Consider the following 20,672-nt stretch of genomic DNA (forward strand, 5'->3'; position numbering starts at 1 on the left):
CTTTTTTCTTTGTAAAAGCACGCTATAGAGACACCAGATATGATTGCCAACTGTCAAAGTACGCTGGCAGGGTTGTGCAGGGCACACGCTGAAGGAAGGCCTGACAGAGCCGCTTGAAGGACACTGACTGGCTGCTATTAGCTTACACTGGAAACCTTTTTTCTTTGTAAAAGCACGCTAAAGAGACAGCAGATATGATTGGCAACTGTCAAAGCACGCTGGCAGGGTTGTGCAGGGCACACGCTGAAGTAGGCCTGACACCCAGATGCTTGCAGACAACTAACTGCTCTTCTATTACAGTGAAAAAAAATTATTTATTTTAAATCTAAAGCTTAACCGATTGTTAAAACAGATATGAGTGGTGGCACTGACTGTGCAAATGGGCAAGGCATCCAACCTCACACAGAAGCTGGCAGGCAGGCAACTGCTCTTCTATTACAGTGAAAAAAAAATATTTATTTTAAATGTAAAGCTTAACCGATTGTTAAAACAGATATGAGTGGTGGCACTGGGCAAGTGTCAGGGTACCTGTAGTCTCCACCTCAGAGGAGGTGAGAGACTTGGACGTTTATCCTCCCAGAAGGACTGTTTCTCCCGTTCCTCGTGGTCCCCTCGGTCACTTACACGCCGGCCGCGAGTGATCCACTTCCTTTTATGACACGACGCTCAGTAGTCGACGTCATGACGCCAACCCGGACCGACCTGTCAGTCAATTGTCAGAGACTAATCAGGACTCGTCGGAGGCGTGATTATTCTCTAGAGCCAGGGTATTTAATAGAGCTTCTCGCTATTGCTCATTGCCCTGTCGTGGTTCTAGCCAGTCTAGTCACTCAGTGCTCTTGTATTCTAGTTATCTCTTTGGTTCCAATCCGGCTTGTTTGTACTACCTCGCTTTCTCTGTATCCCTTTGACCCGGCTTGTCTCTCGCTTACCTGTCTTCTCGTTCCCTCGACCTCGGCTTGTCTCTGACCATTCTCTACTGTCTATGTACGTTTGTCCGGCCATTCTAAGGTCCGGTATACGTATCTGTCTACTGTTTGTACTCTGCGTGTTGGATCCCTGTCCCGATCCTGACATTACGACAGGGCCAATGGATCCTGCAGGTACAAACAGTCAGGTTGGTCCCGCTGATTCCAGGTTTGACGCCATGGAACACAGAATGGATCAGATGGCCTTAGCACTACAGGCGTTATTATCTCGTGCTAATAACCCACCAGAGGAGACTCGGACTACTTCTATTTCCTCTGTAAGTTCAGGCCTAGAGGTAGCCACTGTAGGTGCTTCTTCCCGTATTACCCCACCAGTACGTTATGGTGGTTCACCTGAGAAGTGTCGTGGTTTTTTAAACCAGATTAGTATCCACTTCGAACTACAACCCCGCTCCTATCCTACTGATAGGGCGAAAGTTGGATTTATTATCACCTTACTTGTTGAGAAAGCTCTGAGATGGGCCAATCCATTATGGGAGAATGATAATCCGTTAGTATATAATTATAATGCCTTTGTAGCTGCTTTTAGAAGAACTTTTGACCCTCCTGGCAGAAAGGTCAATGCAGCTAGATTATTGTTACGCCTTAGACAAGAGAACCGAACACTTGTGGATTATGCACTAGACTAGAGTTCAGGTCCTTGGCGTCAGAGGTTAAGTGGAACGAACAGGCTTATATGGATGTATTTTTAAACGGGTTATCAGATGTAATCCTTGACGAGGTTGCTACTAGAGAACTTCCTGAAAATTTGGAAGATTTAATTTCGTTCATCTCTCGTATTGATGAACGTTTAAGAGAGAGACAGAACACTCGAGAGAGGAGCCTTAGACCTTCCCTCAGACTAGCTCCCTCATTTCAAATTCCTGAATCCACAACCCCACTGTTTCCAGAACCTATGCAGATAGGCAATACTCGTCTCTCAGAAGAGGAGAGACAGTACAGGAGAAGGGAGGGATTGTGTATGTATTGTGGAGTTAGAGGTCATGTACGCCTAAATTGTCCTAGTCGCTCGGGAAACGCTCGCACCTAAGTTTCTCTAGAGGACAGGCCTTGGGTGTTTCTATTTTGTCCTCTACTCATAATTATAAGGATCACAGGCTTCTGCTACCCATTTCCTTAACTTGGAAAAAGGGAGTACTAAAGACTATGGCTCTGATAGATTCCGGAGCTGCCGAGAATTTTATCGACAAAGTCTTTGCTACTAAACACGCTATCCCATCCCAGTTAAGGGATACTCCCTTGGCCGTTGAGGCCATAGATGGTAGACCTCTACTCGAGCCTGTCATTTTTCGTGAGACCATGCCCGTTAACTTAACTGTTGGTATATTACACGAGGAAGACTTATCTCTTATGCTTATTTTGTCTCCTTCTGTTCCCATAGTCCTGGGGTACCCATGGTTAAAGAAACATAATCCTGTCATTGATTGGGAGTTAGGGGAGATACTCTCATGGGGTCAGGGTTGTCAGGAGAGATGTTTAAGGAAGGTTTCTCCATTGTGTGTAGTTAACACACCAAGTAATTCTATCCAGTCTACAGATGGACAGATTCCGCCTCTGTATCTGGACTTAAAAGCAGTATTCGACAAAAAGAATGCCGATACTCTATCTCCCCACAGGTCCTTTGACTGTAAGATTAATCTACTACCTGGTACTATGCCTCCGAGGGGCAATGTATATCCTCTATCCACTAATGAGAACTTAGTTTTAGAGGAATACATCCGTGAGAATCTAGACAAAGGATTCATTAGGAGATCTTCCTCTCCTGCCGGGGCTGGGTTTTTTTTTGTTAAAAAGAAGGATGGTACACTAAGACCTTGCATTGACTACCGAGGTTTGAATAAGATAACCATTAGAAACGCCTACCCGATTCCTTTGATTACCGAGCTGTTTGATCGTCTAAAAAGCTCTAAAATTTTCACCAAGTTAGATCTCAGAGGGGCGTATAACTTGGTGAGAATCCAGCAAGGGCACGAGTGGAAGACAGCGTTCAATACCCGCTATGGGCACTATGAATACACGGTCATGCCTTTTGGTCTCTGTAATGCACCTGCTGTATTTCAAGATTTGATTAATGAAGTTCTTAGGGAATTTCAACATGATTGTGTCCTTCTGTATCTGGATGACATACTGATACACTCTAGAGAGATTGAGACCCACCACAGACAGGTCAGAAAGGTATTACACAAACTTCTGCAACATGGGTTATACTGTAAATTGGAGAAATGTAGTTTTGACCAGTCTCAGATAAACATTATTGGTTACGTGATTTCTGGGGAAGGCTTTAAGATGGACCCTGACAAACTCCAATCTATTTTAGATTGGCCATTGCCTAAGGGACTCAAGGCTATTCAGAGGTTTATTGGGTTCTCCAATTATTATAGGCGCTTCATTAAGGGATAATCTTCTATTATTGCGCCTATTACTAATATGACCAAACAGGGAGCTGACACTAAGACTTGGTCTACCGAAGCTCTAGTTGCTTTCAAAACTCTCAAGGAACTTTTTGCTTCTGCCCCAATTTTAGTCCATCCTGATACGACTCTGCCGTTCCTACTCGAAGTTGACGCCTCTGAGACGGGCGTGGGTGCTGTCTTGTCGCAAAGGTTAGGGGTGGATAAACCGTTACACCCGTGTGTTTTTTTTTCCAAGAAACTATCTGGGCCTGAGAGCAGATATGACATCGGTGATAGGGAACTGCTAGCGGTCATTATGGCCTTAAAGGAGTGGAGACATTTATTGGAGGGGACCTTACATCCTGTTACCATCTTAACGGATCACAAGAACTTGTCCTATATTGGGGAAGCTAAGCGCCTGTCCGCCAGGCAAGCTCGATGGTCTTTATTCCTTACTCACTTCAACTACATGCTTACTTATAGACCTGGTTCGAAGAACTCTAAAGCCGATGCTTTGTCTCGCCAATATGAACCTTCTACTATATCTGAACCGGTTCTGTCTTGCATAGTTCCTAGATGCAATATTATCGCCAACACGAATCTCAGGATTCATTCTCCGTTGCTTGCCGAGATCATAAAGCTACAGCACCTGGCTCCTAAACAGACTCCTGGGGGTCGACACTTCGTTCCTCCTGCTCTCCAACTGGAACTGCTACAGTATTTCCACAACAGCAAGGTGGCTGGGCATCCTGGCATTCGCAAGACGTGTGCTTTGATCTCTAAAGATTTCTGGTGGCCTGCTTTACGTAGGGATGTTAAAGATTTCGTCGGTGCGTGTGAGGTCTGTACTAAGACCAAACAACCTCATACGCTTCCATGTGGATTTCTACATCCCCTAGAGGTTCCCGAGAAGCCATGGTCCTGTTTGGCTATGGACTTCATTGTTGATTTGCCTATCTCTAAGAAACAGACTGTTATCCTCACTGTGGTTGACAGATTCACCAAGATGGCTCACTTCGTTCCCTTGCCTAAACTTCCATCTTCTACTGAATTGGCAGAAATATTCGCGAGGGAGATTTTTCGTTTACATGGGATACCCTCTCAAATTGTATCTGACAGAGGTTCCCAATTTGTTTCCCGTTTTTGGAGATCCTTCTGTTCTCAACTGGGCATCAAATTGAATTTCTCATCTGCCTATCATCCTCAGTCTAACGGAGCTGCCGAACGCACCAACCAGAAAATCGAACAATATTTACGTTGTTTTGTTTCCGAACACCAGGACGATTGGGTCGGTTTGATTCCTTGGGCGGAGTTTGCTCACAACAATCTTGTCTGTGATTCTACTCATTCAAGCCCCTTCTTCATGAATTATGGCTTTCATCCATCCATTCTTCCCTCGGTTTCTCCTTCCCAAGGAGTACCGTCGGTTGATGTTCATGTTGCCAATTTGAGGAAGTTGTGGGATCAGACTCGACAAATTCTTCTGCACAATTCTATGCTGGTTAAGAAACACGCTGACAAACGTAGAAGGGCGGCTCCGGTTTTTGTTCCGGGCGACAAAGTATGGTTGAGTACAAGAAACATTCATTTAAAGGTGCCTTCCATGAAATTCGCTCCCCGTTATATTGGGCCTTACAGGGTCCTGACTCGAATTAACCCGGTTGCGTATCGTCTAGCTCTCCCGTCTGCCTTACGCATCCCTAATTCCTTTCATGTTTCATTGCTGAAACCGCTGGTCTGTAACAGATTCTCCTCCAAGGAATCCTCTCCTCGCTCTGTCCAGGTGGAGGGTCAGGAGGAGTACGAGATCAACTCCATCATCGATTCTCGTATCTCCCGGGGGAGATTACAATATCTGGTCGACTGGAAGGGATATGGTCCTGAAGAGAGGAGTTGGGTACCTCAAGAGGATGTACATGCTCCTCGTCTCCGCAGGGCTTTTCACTCCCGCTTTCCATCTCGTCCCGGTTCCTTCCGCCCGGTGGGCGTTTCTGAGAGGGGGGGTACTGTCAGGGTACCTGTAGTCTCCACCTCAGAGGAGGTGAGAGACTTGGACGTTTATCCTCCCAGAAGGACTGTTTCTCCCGTTCCTCGCGGTCCCCTCGGTCACTTACACGCCGGCCGCGAGGGATCCGCTTCCTTTTATGACACGACGCTCAGTAGTCGACGTCATGACGCCAACCCGGACCGACCTGTCAGTCAATTGTCAGAGACTAATCAGGACTCGTCGGAGGCGTGATTATTCTCTAGAGCCAGGGTATTTAATAGAGCTTCTCGCTATTGCTCATTGCCCTGTCGTGGTTCTAGCCAGTCTAGTCACTCAGTGCTCTTGTATTCTAGTTATCTCTTTGGTTCCGATCCGGCTTGTTTGTACTACCTCGCTTTCTCTGTATCCCTTTGACCCGGCTTGTCTCTCGCTTACCTGTCTTCTCGTTCCCTCGACCTCGGCTTGTCTCTGACCATTCTCTACTGTCTATGTACGTTAGTCCAGCCATTCTAAGGTCCGGTATACGTATCTGTCTACTGTTTGTACTCTGCGTGTTGGATCCCTGTCCCGATCCTGACAGCAAGTGGGCACAGTATATGCTGTGAGCCTGATACACAGGCTGGCAGGCAGGCACCTGCAATTACATTACACAGGAAAAAAAAAAAAAAAAAGCAGCCTGATGTTCTAGCCCTAAAAAGGGCTTTTTGGGGTGCTGTCCTTACAGCAGAGATCAGATGAGTCCTTCAGGATTGTAGTGGACACTGAATACCCTAGCCTAGCTATCAATTTCCCTATGTAATCAGCAGCAGCTAAACTTTCCCTCCTCTCACTAAACATGCATCTTCCGAATGAATCGAAAATGGATGCTGGGAGGGAGGTTGGAGGGTGTGGAAGGGAGGGAGTGCTGCTGATTGGCTGTAATGTGTCTGCTGACCGAGAGGCACAGGGTCAAAGTTTGCCCAATGATGACGAATAGGGGTCGGATCGAACTGCGCATGTGTCCGCCCGCCGCGGCGAACGCGAACAAGCTAATTTCGCCGGGAACTGTCCGCCGGCGGACAGTTCGGTACATCACTATGGTTAACTATAATGCTAACAAATTAAATTCCCTACACTTTAGGCGTGGTTTGTCAGGCAAGTCCCGCAAATTATAGTTAATAAAATTACATAATTACGTAAAATGATTACATAAATATATACATAGAATTATTATATATATATATACACATGTGTGTATATATATATGTGTATCTATATATGTATATGATTTTGTAAAATTATTTTTATATATGTATAGGTATATATATATATATATATATATATATATATATAGTGATATACGCATATACTTATGCATATAGATATATATATTATTTTGTTCTACATGTATTTTGATATCAATATGTGTATTTTGATATATATATATATATATATATATATATATATATATATATATATATATAATTAGACTATGTATGTGTATTTATGTATATGTGTATATATATACTTAGATCATATATATAACAAATATATATATATGATCTAAGTATATACAAGTTAATTTTTAACTGTTTAACTTTTTTTATTTCAGGCAGCAGGGGGAGTACCTGTTATTACAGGCACTCCCCCTGCTGGCACTGCCTTGGACAGCTATGCCGTCCATGTGAACGTGAGGTCCTCGCAAGAACCTCGCAATCACATGACCCAGGGGGGCCGGAGAGGAAGGAGGGGGACTTCCTGGGCTCCCAGGTTAGTCCCCAGACCGTGATCGCCAGCGTGGGATCGCCGGTGACTGGGTAAGTAGAAAGGATGGCGGGTACGTGCTATGCCGCCCCCCCGGTGTTTAGAGCCGGGTCCCCAATAACGGCATAGCACGTCCTCTGTCCTTAAAGGGTTAACAAAAGAACAGAACATTAGTAAAAACATGATTCCTTCTAATAAGATAATAGGCAATATTCCTTCCTCCTTCAAAACAATATGCACTTTAATAATGATTTATAATTCTCATTTTGTGGTTTTGAACATAGTTAAGATTATTAATGGGTTTATGTAGCTCACTAATTAGAAAGTAAAACTGTTTACCAGCATGTCTACACTACGAAATTAAGAAATAGATATACCAAATTTAAGATGATAGTGACATTATCGGTATGTGGCACATTCACATTGTATTAAAGCATTAACGCAAGACTGCTTTTAGAGGACAACGTTTATTTCTTCTTTAGGAGAAGTGCATCAGAGTAGTTCTCATGGACATTCAGAATCACCGGCAGGAAAAAGAATCAGCGAGAAGTGAAGACGGCTGCTACAAACAGATGATTAACAAATCCAGAGGACGGAAGAAAGGACGCCCCCCTACCCACCAATGAGGACTTAGGGGTTAGCCCTATATAAAGAGAACTGTGGGGATGGGTAGTTAGGCTGTGAATTATCTTGTATCATATTTTTTTCTGTATTGGATGGTAATTGGTTTTATGCGTTAGATGGGTCCCTGAGGAAGTTCTCAAGACAGAACGAAACACGTAAGACAACCATATATATTTTTTACATTTGTTATAATATTTTATTTTTACACAATATATATCCTGCTTTCGGAAGAATTCTCTGGTTAATCATTTGTGGTGACCCAAAGGACTAGTCCAGAGAGGAGTCCAAAGGAGGAACTCAAGCCCCCTATCATAATCGAGCGTTGCACCTTTAAGGCGTTTATATCAACTTTACCCATGAGTGCAACCGAGAATTTGCGTTGTCTGTTTATTAGACGATATTGCATATTATTATTGTTATTAATGCTATTATTATTTTTCTATAGGTACATCAGCAAGATCCCTAAATTTTGTATATACACACATTTGTGGGGAGTGGTAACGAAATGTGAGGTAACCCTGAGAGGCTGTGTCCTATAAATTAAGTTGTTATTTTATTTCACTGGTGTCAGGTGGAATAATCACATGTTGTATTCTCTTTGAGACTGTATGCTCCCCTCTTTATACTACTCATCTTATGCTCTGCATTTCTATATTACTCTCCAACAAGCTAATGACTAGGACTAATTGTATATCATTTATAGGTAACTTATGCCTTTTCTGTGGCTTAACATTGATTCGGAAAGTGACTTCTAATGATTAAGTGGCTGCTAAAAAAGACTGAAAATACCCCATTTTGAATACCCTGGGTTGTTTACTTTAGCAAATGGTCATGCTTAAATGGGGATAATTTTAAATTTAAAGCAATAAAACACACATATTTATGTTCAGCAATGTCTTACGAGTGCAACAGTACCCGCATGTGCAGGCTTTATTGTGTTCTGTAAAGTTACAGTGTCAAACCCTTTTCTCTTTTCAGTTTTTACACATTGACATTTGCCAGATTGATTTGCTGTAGACTGCTTTGCTTTGAGACTGTATGGAAGTCCAGGAATAAAAATGAACCTTATAATGGCATACCATTTGTAAAAGTAGACAAGCCAACTTATTCAAAATAAGGTATATCCAGTCTTTTTTGTAGCCACTCACAAACTCTGGCCAAAGTTAGTGATCATATTTGTTTTTGCATTTTTACTTATGATATAATCATCATGCTACATTTTACTATTTTAAAATACTCATATCATATTATTTTAAATCTCCCAAGTACAACAGCACCCCCATGTACAGGTTTTTTGGTATTGGGGAAGGTTACAGGGTCAAATATAGGGCTTGCAAAATAAACAATCTGTACTTTCTGTCTGGGTTGTCCCATAAATTAATTAATAAAATCAAATAATAACTTTGAGGGAAAAAAGTATTTGATCGCCTGCTGATTTTGAACATTTGCCCACTGACAAAGAAATGATCAGTCTATAATTTTAATGGTAGGTGTATTTTAACAGTGAGAGACAGAATAACAAAAAAAAAAATTCAGAAAAACGCATGTCAAAAAAGTTATAAATTGATTGGCATGTCAATGAGTGAAATAAGTATTTGATTCCCTATCAAACAGCAAGATTTCTGGCTCCCAGGTGTCTTTTATACAGGTAACAAGCTGAGATTAAGAGCACTCTCTTAAAGGGAGTGCTCCTACTCTCAGCTCATTATCTGTATAAAAGACATCTTTCCACAGATGCAATCAAATTCCAAATGCTCCACCATGGCCAAGATCCAAAAGCTGTCCAAGCATGTCAGGGACAAGATCATATACCTGCAAAAGGCTGGGATGGGCTACAAGACCATCAGCAAGCAGCTTGGTGAGAAGGTGACACCAGTTGGTGCGACTATTCACAACATGACTGTCAGTCTCCCTCTGTCTGGTGCCCCAAGCAAAATCTCACGGTGAGAACGGTGAGGAATCAGCCCAGAACTACATGGGAGGATCTTGTTAATGATCTCAAGGCAGCTGGGACTATAGACACTAAGAAAACAATTGGTAACACACTATTCCGTGAAAGACTGAAATCCTGCAGCGCCCACAAGGTCCCCATGCTCAAAATTGAGCTCTTTGGCATCAACTCACCATTTTTGGAGAAGGAATGCTGCCTATGATCCCAATAACACTATCCCCATCATCAAACATCAAGGTGGAAACATTATGCTTTGGGGGTGTTATTCTGCTAAGGGGATAGGACAACTGCACCGCATCAAAGGGATGATGGACGGGGCCATGTACCAGCATATCTTGGGTGAGAACCACCTTCCCTCAGGGTGGACATTGAAACTGGGTCGTGTATGGGTATCAGGGTAGTGGAGAATCTCACAAAATAATTGTTAAAGGCATTTGCTACATCTAAGGGAAATTGCAGGGTTTGGTTATCCACTTTGACAGTGAAGGGTTGGGAGTGGATTGGGGGAGTTTGTAATGTATTTATGACTCTCCAAAAGTTTCTAGGGTTTGATAAGTAATTGTTCAGATATTCACAGAAATATTGGACCTTGGCCAATTTTGTTTTGTGCCTATATTTCGCTATCCCAGGGCACTATTTAGCCTTGTACTGCATAGAGCCACAGATGTAATGTTTTCCCCAAGTAAGTGGGTTAATCTCATAAGAGCAGACATTAGGCTGTTATAGTAGGACCTGCCAAAGATGGGGTACATTGACATTGTGTCAGGCTTCTGTATGATCATATAATGTAACTAAACCCCCATTATTTTTGCCTAGATTAGGTGTTCTTAAAAAAACAAATACAATCTTTCAACATTGAAGTTGCTGTTTAGTGGATAGGTGAGTGCGCTGTATCTTGTGTATTATATATATATGTGTGTAATTGATTTTCTCACCCCTCCTGGGTGGTATGTTTATTCCTCATTCTTGGGTCCTCTACCAGAGGCATGGGAGTTTGAGGGTTCTGCACAGTATCTTAGCTGTTCCTAGAACTGCACTCTTCTGGACAGCGATCTCAGATGTCCCACCTGGAATCTGTTGAAGCCACTCCCCCAACTTGGGAGTCACAGCCCCAAATGTTCCTATCACAACTCAAACTACTACTGCCTTCACTTTCCACATCCTTTGTAGTTCTTCTTTCAGTCCTTGGTATTTATCCCCCTTCTCATGTTCTTTCTTATTGATGTTATAGTCACTGGGTATTGCCACATCCACCACGGCTGCAGTCTTCCGTTCCTTGTCTACCACCACAATGTCAGGTTGGTTGGCCAGCACTTGCTAGTCTGTCTGAATCTTGAAGTCCTACAGGATCTTAGATCTGTAGATCTGTCATTCTTGACTACCCTTTGTGGTCTCTCCCACCTGGATTTAGGCAGGTCCAATCCATATTCTGTGCAGATGTTCTGGTACACAATCCCAGCAACTTGATTGTGTCTCTCTGTGTATTCTGTTCCTGCTAACATCTTCCATCTGGCTACTAGGTGCTGTACTGTGTCAGAGGCCTCTTTGCTGTCCTCTACATCCTTCTATTTGGCCTTCTGGAACTTCAACTCCTTCTGTCCTGATCATCTTCCCTATTTTTGCTATCATCCGCCTGCACTTCTCTAGTCCGAACCTCGGAGATACTGTACCGCTGCTTGCTCTGCTCACAGTCAAGCCAGGTAGTGTTTTTTTGGGGAAAAAGACTTGTTTGTCTGAGGGGAGCATTTGCTCTCTAAGAACTGGGGAAGCATTCATTTGTATTTGTGCAGGAACTCCCAAAAGTTGACCGACAGCTTCCTCTTTTTCCCTGGAACTATTTTGGAATACCACCTTGTGGCCGGTCAGAACTTCACCCGAATTGCGATTCTGTTACACTGAATGGATCTGAGCACTATTTGGACAACTTGGGCACTCAGATCCAGGCTGTTCGGGGATATAACACATGTGGGGTTCCTGTATAGTTTGAATGTAGTTTTGGGGTGTTTTATGTATTTTTTATCTGGTTTCCTGTAACTGAAATATAATTGTGTTACCATTCTTTGACTTGATTATCTCCCAGACACAGGGACGCCTGGGAGGGGTTTATATTCTGTTGTATGGAGACCCCATGCTGGGAGTCTGTGTATAGAAAGCCGAGTGTGGCTCAATAAACCTCAGTTGTCTCCCAGAACTGCATGTTGTCCAGTTACTGGGGGAATGGGCTATCTTCACTAAACAGTGCTCTGCTACATAATCCTAATTATAATCCAACTCCTAATCCTACCCATACTCCAACACAAAATTCTACACATTATACTATCCATAATTCTGCTACTAATTAAACTCCTAGTCTCATCGCTTAATCTCACAATTTAATCCTATTCAGGATTCAGTTACTGACATCAGCAGAGGGCTCTCCTCTTCACACTTTACAGACATCATGATGCAGTTCCTGAAACTGTGATCTGCGCTGGGCAGCTGGCAAAATGTAGAAGTTCCATCAGGAAGATCTCATTTCAGACACTGGGAGTCTCCCGCATACTGGGGGCAGACTCAAAATCATTGTGTCTAAGAGATTTAAAAGGCTATGTGTAGCCATCACTTTCAGCTCCGCACATAGTTTATCTGTCAGTCTGTGGCCACTAGTTATGGCCCCAGCAGACAGAGAAAATCGTAAGATATCCAATGATGCCAGGGGCAACTTTGGACTAGCAGGTATTGAATAGAATACACTGTACAGGGCTGTCTATGCCACCCATGGTTGTTAAAGCCTTGTACCTTAAGATGTCATATGATCATTACTTTTGTTAATAGCCCAGGTCTTTTTAATAATATCACCTTTCAAGGTGACTTCCAAAATCATCTCTCATGTAGGTAAATAGAATAGGTATTGCTGCTAGGCTCTGTATAGCAAAGGCTTGAAAGGGACTAGTTCAAGCAATGGACCATATAATTAAAAAGTATACTTTGCATGTACAATGGAAAAACTGATGGCTGCCCTAAATAATAAAATGGAAGCATGTATTAAGATCTGGGAAGCAAGACATGAAACACCCAGGTATATTCACACTTATCAACTTATTTATGCCATATCCTCAGTGACCACTATGTTCTCTTAGATCAATATCCATGACATAGGTTTTAAATAAATGTTGTGTTTGTTTTATTTATTTAACTATCTATTTAAATTTACTTTTTCCCCCTTTAGGGTTGTTTAGTTGTGTTTGTGCGTTGTTATTTAAGAATAGGTATCAGATTGATTAAGTTGAATATGTATGGTTTGATATGTTGTGATATTTGATGTATTTTGATAAAAATCATTAAACTTACTTTTAAAAAAATTGACACATATTTACACATATATTTTATGTTTCTAATCTATATGAACAAAATATAAGCAATATTCTCAGAGAGAACGTTTTACTTTATTTTGTTTTTATTTTGTGGTTTTAATTGTAACTTTTACATTGTCCCATAAGATGTTCCTTTGAGTTCATGTCAGGTCTCAACAATATAATAAAACATTTTGGGACAAACATACATATAACCAGGGCCCAGCTTGAAGATAGGATGGCAAAGACCTCCATGGCTACTGTGTACTTTCCTTTAGAACTGAGGGATGCTGGGATATAGGACACCCAGACACTTATGAATGCCAGCATGCTAAAGGTGATGAACTTGGCTTCATTGAAACTGTCAGGAAGTCTTCTAGCCAAGAATGCAACAGTGAAACTAATGGTGGCCAGAAGTCCAAGATATCCTAACATGCACCAGAAGGCTGTAGGTGAACCCTCATTACATTCAGCAATGATAATTCCTGGTTGGGCTTGGATATTGTCTGTTGGAAATGGAGGAGCAAATAAGACCCACGTTATGCACAACACTAATTGTAAAGAGGTGGATAAGGCAATAATCATGTAAGAAACCCGAGGTCTGACCAATTTCTTTAAACTGCTTCCAGGTTTTGTGGCCATGAAAGCAAAAACCACCATGAAGGTCTTTGCTAAAATACAAGAGACACAAAGTGTAAAAACTGTGCCAAATGCAACTTGTCGTAAAATACATTTCTCAGGCAGAGGGTAACCTATAAAAGCTAAGGAGCTGAGGAAACAGAGGGACATTGACATTAGGAGAAGACAACTTAGAGAAAAGTTGTTTGCTCTGACAATTGGGGTGTTCTTATAACATATGAAAAGTACAAAGATGAAAACTGGCATCAAGGATGACAAAGCACTCGTAGCAGCTAAAGTGGCACCCAAAGGCTCTTCAAATGAAAGAAACTCTCTGTTCTTTGGGATACATCTGTCTTTCTGGGCATTGGGCCACTCATCCCATGGACACTTGAAGCAGTCAAGAGAGTCTGAAAGAAAACTTTAAAATGAAAAAACTGAACTGTGTCTCATGTTTAATTCTTAACAAGTACAAACTATATTTTATCTTTATTCATGTTGTTTTATTTTTACTTTTATGTTTGTTTTACATTATAATATTTGAGTGCTTAATTGATATCTGTTATGAGTCTGACTGATTTTATCCTTTTTTTTTAAATATTATATTTAGAAGATCAGTAGATCTGAATACTAGAAACTAAAAATTCCAACATTTTTGTTTATAATGGTTTCTTAAATACACCTACCTGTCTTGTTGGAAATGTCACCCTGGGGACAAGGAACACATTGAAAGCAACAGACAGGCAAGTCTTTCCTCAGAACCTTCCTAAAACCCGATGGGCAACTCTGAGTACAAACAGAAGTAGGAACCTGGAGGATAATAAGAATAATGTTATGTCACTGATTCCTAATGCTGATTGATCAAATGATCCTGGGGCTAATACCTGGAAAATTCCAAACCAGAGCATGAGAATTTTACATCTAAAATACATAATTTTTTTCCAAATATGCCCTTAATTGAATATTGTTGGATACATTTGCAGATTATTTAATATTTTGGATACACTTTAAAAATTATTTAATATTATGAAAATATTTTAATTGTGTGATATTTAGATTTGTTTATATATTGAAATATATATTATGTATGTTTTGATATTTTATTTTGTTCAAAAAGTGATTTGAGAAGTTTATCCAAAAATATTAAATCATTTGGAAAGCGTATCCAAAAATATTAAATTGAGGCCTATCTTTCTAAAATGCTAGGAATAACTGTAAGAACTCTAGAACTAATCCAGTTTTCTCCTCAGCTTACTGTGGTTTTGATGCTGTTGAAGGCAGTATTGATTTTTTTTACTCCCATGACCAGGGTGATATGATTTGAATACATTTGTGAATAATTTAGTGGAACATACATTTCAGTTCATTCAGTTTTTTTATTTTTTTCCTTTGGGTTAAAGGCAAGCCAAAAACGTCAATCACACAAAAATAAATTCGGAAGTAAAGTGATAATAGTCCAAAAGCAGTTCTGTTTGTTTATCTCCACATATACACGGACGGAAGAATTTATATTTACACCTGTATCCTTGAGTGGGGATCATACCACTTCAAGCGCTATCAGAGGAGCCAGGTTTTACGGCTCCATTACACGTGAGTGCACATTTTATAGTTTTTACCTACCCTTGCTTCATAGCTCTACATACATAGCTCTGTTTTTATCCACAAACTTAATTGCCTTGACATATAAGAGGCCCTTAGAATAACTCCAAAAAAGTAATCCAACAGAATTTACAGGCATAATCAGGCATTTTTTTTCAGATTGCTCAATCATTAAAGGTATGCTATTACTACCTAATCCAAAAGGAACACTGTCAGTACCAAATCTACTACAGTTTAATGTAGCAGTTAATGTGTCTAGGTGCTACACTTTGACAATTGTAAGCCCTGCTGTTTCTGTAAAATGCCAATGTTTACATTGTCAGCTAGAAGCCTCTAGTGGCTACCAGTCAGACAACTAAACTGTCAAGCAGTCAATCATGCCACTAGAGCCATTTCCTAGTGAAAACATAAACAAATAATATTTTTTTCAAATTTGGTGTCATGATGATGCTGAAGGCAGTGCAAACTTTAAGAGAGTTATTATGATGCTTTTTGATGCAGATTGGCGATTGCCATGCATGCACAGTAGAGCCCTCAATGCTACTCTACGTGGAAGAACCAGATTGGAATGAGATAATCACACTGATTATTTCAGAGGAAGGCAGGTAAGAAAGGAATCCATCTTCACGAGAGAAAGGAATCCATCTTCATGAGCGATGAGTTTAACTTTATTTTGTAGAAGTATATTGATCGATCGATACATAGATAGATAGATAGATAGATAGATAGATTTCCTATCAGAGAGCTATAAATAACTTTTAATAATTACTTTTGCAACATCAATAAAGTAATATTATGTAAACAAAGTCTGGTATTATCATTCTTCTTCTTTAGATGCAATCTCGCCTTCTTTGCAGTTTAATTTCATAGGGTAGGAGTCTCACAAGGATTTTCACTTAAGTGTGAAATATCAGAAATTTAATTTGAATTTAAACTTAATTGAGTATTTTAGCAAAATCAAAACATAGCTGAATTCAGGCAGTTTGTCTTATTATTTGAAATTCACTTTGAATGCACTTTGGCTATTTACAATTTGGTAAATAATCCTAGCTGTCCTCAACTCCTGTTCTATATCTCTCATTTTAATATTGCCAGCCATTTTTATATCATCTGTCAACATTATACAATGTTATGAAATATATTAGTGATTTATGAACTTACCTGGCCTTGGTCAGTTGCCCACATCACAGCACTTGCATTGATAAGAAAGGGATATCCATCTACTTTTGTCGTATCGTAGCTGCCCACTTTCACATGCTTCATTGTGCCATCTGCGCTCACTTGCCAGTTTACAATATCGTATATCGCTGGTGGATCACCATTTTGATCAAAGAAGAGTTCTCTTCCATTGTTTAGCTTCACTCGTGAATTTTGGATGTAGTAGGACAGCTATTAACCAGAAAAGTCAATCTATCATTCAGAATGTTAAAAAATGACATAACCAGAAAAGTTAATCTATCATTCAGAATGTTAAAAAATTACATTGCTTGTTTAATACAAAGATCACTAAATAAATGGTTGGATTCAATATGTGTGTTTGGTAATACACCATCATGTGACAGACTGTGGTCTAGAGCAAAACAAACACAGCTTGATAAAATCCCCACATTATAATGTTTTAAAACATAAAGTGTTGATATTATCATTTGGGGTTATCCATGTGTAGCCTTCGACTTAACACAGTTGACATTTGCTTAAACAAATATCTTGTAAATGTAATACTTACACGCAAGGCCCCTGGACTCTACTGTAAGACCCTTTACTTGAAATATATAGATATGCACACACTTTCAATTCATTAGTAATTTTAATCCCATCCCAACATTTGTTTGCCCCCCAGGTGCATATTGATCACACCTGGAATATGTCACCCACCAACATACCTAATCTCCTATAGTCTTTCAAATTTGCCAAATTTACTGATTGACTCTTTCTTCTTTATGCAACTGATCTTCTGTCTTTCAGCTACCCTTGGGTCCCAGGCTTGCCTTGTGTTACTTGGTCCCCTGTTTTTGGTCCCCTTCCATAGCACATTTTATTTATCTTCAAGGCCTCTCCCAGGATTTCTTAACCTAATCTTGAGTATATATACCTAATTTCCTTGAGCCCTCTGTGTATTTCATCTATTCCCCTAGTGTTTGAGCCATTGTTGCCCAGTTACACACCATTTAATCTTGTTAGCTTCTTCTTGTCACCCACTTAAGCCCTCTTGATCATATATTCACCCACAACCTAATTGCCTTTAATACATCCCTCTATGTTAATCTAATGTTAGCCATCCAATCCCTTGAGCTGTATCTCATGTGTTTGTCCCTTTGCTTTTTCCTTTCCCAAGGGCTATCCCGTTTTTACATTTACTGTCCTTTGACTGTCTCAGGAGATAAAGCTGACTTCATTTCCTTTGGAAGAAAGAAGGGTTTGGACAAAAAGTACTGTAAAGTGGTGGATTAAACATGAAGGAATCACTGTGAGAAATTTTTGGATAGACCATGTTGAGATGCCTGATTATTGTCATTTTATATTTGGTAGGGACTTTCCACTCATCATCATGTAGCCAATAATCAAGCATACCAGGTTTGGGACTTTCACAGGCTTCGAACTTAAAAACATTATTGGTCACCGACAATAAGAATCCAACAAAGATCCTTACCTGCCATGGCTTAAAGTTCTGGAGATCAGCACAAGTTCCATTTGTAAATGGTCCTTTACCCTTTTGACAGGTTTGCAAATCATGTAAAGATTTGGCAATGACATTGATTGCATTGTAAAGGTTATAGGCAGTACTTGAGCTTGATAAATCATAGTAGCTGTCCAAAATACTCTCCATGCTCTCATTTCCAGTACAAAATGTGGAATTATCCCATGAATCTGTAAGGTTTGTCTGGTGGTTTGTCAGGTCTAAAAATTTACAATCAAAAGCCATTTCCCAAAATATTTTAGCCCATGGATCTTTCCTGGTGTTGTTGTGACGAATAGTGTTCAAGAACTCTCCAAATCCAGGAATTGTTGTGCTATGAAGTGAGAGGCCAATAGAGCCAAAAAGTAGTGAAGAATATTTATCTACTACTAACAAGTTTGAGATTGACCAAGCTTCACTGGCCACAAAAACTTTACCCGTTACATTTTGCCTCAGCATCTCATCCAGTAGTAAAGCTTTATCAGTATCTTGGGTAAAAGAAATTACAACCTTGGCATTGGATTCTTTAATTATTTTTGTCACATGGTAAATGTGTTCCAGATTGTTAGCAGTTATATATTCTGAAAATGCCACACAAGCTCCATACCTGAGAAGCTCCTGCATAACGACATGAATGCCCTGATGTCCATAGTCATCATCTATAGCCAATAGCCCAATCCAAGTCCAGCCAAAGTGTAACACTAGCTGTGCCAGCCCCTTGGATTGGAACAAATCACTTGGGACAGTTCTGAAGAATGAGGGGAACTGTGTTTTGTCACTCAAGATAGAGCTGGTTGAATAGTGACTAATCTAAGGTGACAAACAACATAATAAGTGCAAAGTGTACCATTTACTGAGATTATAAATATTTTTTATATCTTTTTAATGGGAATATAGGCTGACAAATTCATGGATGATATGTAATATTTAACAGAATATATGTAATATGTAAATATTTTGTGACTGTGGAATGTGGTACAATGATTGTATACCGATCTAAATATGGACTATACAGCATTAACATCACAGCATTGCTCCTAATTCCTATCATTTTCGTCTTTGTAATATAAACAAAACAGTTCATTGTAGTTCAGTACCACAAACTGATATCATTATGTTTCTCACCTGAGGGTATCTGTATAATCCCAATACATGAGCATTGAGTATAGAGAAGGTAGACGTTGAATGTCCAATGACTGCAGAAACAGGAGAAATTTTCTTGCAATTGAAATTGGGGATTGATTGCCCTTGGCCTGTTATCATCTTGAGGCTCCCATCAAGTTCTTCTTGTGCTCCCACACATGAGTCATAGACTTGGAAGCCCAATGTTTTGTTTGGGAGCAAAGAGGGGTTTCTGTTAATCAAGTCTACAGCATATATTATGATATGGAACTGCAGAATCCTTTTATACCTAAAACTAAGTTGGAAATTAATCAAAATAAACTTTAAGTCCCCATTCTGAAAATTTTGAGTGTACAAAAAAATAGCACAAAAGGGTATGGCATTGGAAATCATAAGGTGGGAACATTCTGGATGACTTCAATGAATGTTACATGAAGAGTGGAGATATATGAGAAAAGTTAAATGGAAATGTTGAAAGAAAGGAATCAAAATGCAAGACATCATGACAAATAATGATCCTGTGTTAGAGGTGGATATTAAATGTACAAGAATAATAAAAGTTGGGACTGAAAAAACTTACACTTTACAAGGTCCTTGTCGAGGGAGCTCTGTAAATGTGATTTTAGTCCTATCCAAATATTTATCTGTATGAATGGGGAGCACTGCACCGAATAATATGTCTCCATCCTCCAAGTATCCAGTCAAATCAGATCCATGCAGTCTGCATCCGAGATGATCATAGTGGGAGGTTGGCAAGAGGTAGGACAGGACTATGTGCCATATTGACCTATAAACAATAATTTTCACTCTGAAACAAACAGAAAGTAAACACGGTTATAATGTGTCAGGTATCATTGTAAACAAGGTTAAGATGTAGATGAGCAAAGCAAAGAATAATATGAAAAAGCTAAAAGGTATTCAGCGTTAAGCAATAGCAATGAACAGTCCAAACGGCAGCTAAATCACCAGATCCCGTCCACAAACAGATGAAAGTACAAGGAGTGATGCAGTGCCTAAATTGTCCTTAAAAAATATATATAAAAGCAGGGAGAAAAAAAAGGAAACTATATAGTGTAGTATGTCACTGTCCAAATAAATAGAATAAAACAAAAGAAACACACTCACAATTTCCTTGAGCTAAAATTGTAGCTCCAACTGGAACGCCTGGGTGGAACAATCCCCTGTATAAAAATATAAAACAAGAAACAATGCACTCAAAGTGAGGTAGATAATAATAATAAATACACTTAACGCGTTTAACCTGGCAAAACACTTTTGAGAAAGCCTCTTGCCAGGTGAAATGCGTTAAGTGTATTTATTATTATTATTATCATCTAGATCACTTTGAGTGTATTTTTTCTTGTTTTATATTTTTATATTAATTACCTTTAAATAAAAGTACTTTATTATTGGACCAATCTTTGCTGCCATTCTGCTTGAATTACCGTATCAGTGGTGGGGATTGTATAACCCAAGCACGAGGGATAGAACAGTCCACATCTGCTCCATCAAATGTGAGTAAATTTCTTACCACTTTAATTGTATTCTGTGCCTTACGGTAAACACTATTATGTTTTTACTTTTTACTTTTTCTACTATTTCTGTTTCTGGAGGGAAAAATTACCATCTATAATTAA

The 20,672-nt window shown here is 39.9% G+C and overlaps 1 protein-coding gene across 1 annotated transcript; it reads right to left on the bottom strand.

The window, feature by feature from the left end:
• Positions 1 to 13,136: 13,136 nt before the first annotated feature.
• On the bottom strand, positions 13,137 to 20,466 carry LOC134601919 (extracellular calcium-sensing receptor-like). The gene is made up of 6 exons (XM_063446425.1): positions 20,422 to 20,466; positions 19,039 to 19,371; positions 17,887 to 18,723; positions 16,398 to 16,625; positions 14,324 to 14,447; positions 13,137 to 14,047 (listed from the first exon to the last, which is right to left on the bottom strand). Exons 1-6 carry the CDS (start codon positions 20,464 to 20,466, stop codon positions 13,137 to 13,139), a joined length of 2,478 nt encoding a protein of 825 aa, XP_063302495.1.
• Between the last annotated feature and the right edge of the window lie 206 nt (positions 20,467 to 20,672).

This window comes from Pelobates fuscus, chromosome 3, assembly GCF_036172605.1.
Source record: "Pelobates fuscus isolate aPelFus1 chromosome 3, aPelFus1.pri, whole genome shotgun sequence".
In the NCBI taxonomy this organism is placed as follows: Eukaryota; Metazoa; Chordata; class Amphibia; order Anura; family Pelobatidae; genus Pelobates; species Pelobates fuscus.

Excerpts from the sequence above, each read along its gene's own strand:
- LOC134601919 (XM_063446425.1), bottom strand. The coding sequence starts at position 20,466 with ATGGCAGCAAAGATTGGTCCAATAATAAAGTACTTTTATTTAAAG. Across the intron at positions 16,626-17,886 it reads AGAACTTTAAGCCATGGCAG|CTGTCCTACTACATCCAAAA; the intron begins GTAAGGATCTTT and ends TCTGGTTAATAG. Across the intron at positions 14,448-16,397 it reads GGGCAACTGACCAAGGCCAG|GTTCCTACTTCTGTTTGTAC; the intron begins GTAAGTTCATAA and ends ATTATCCTCCAG.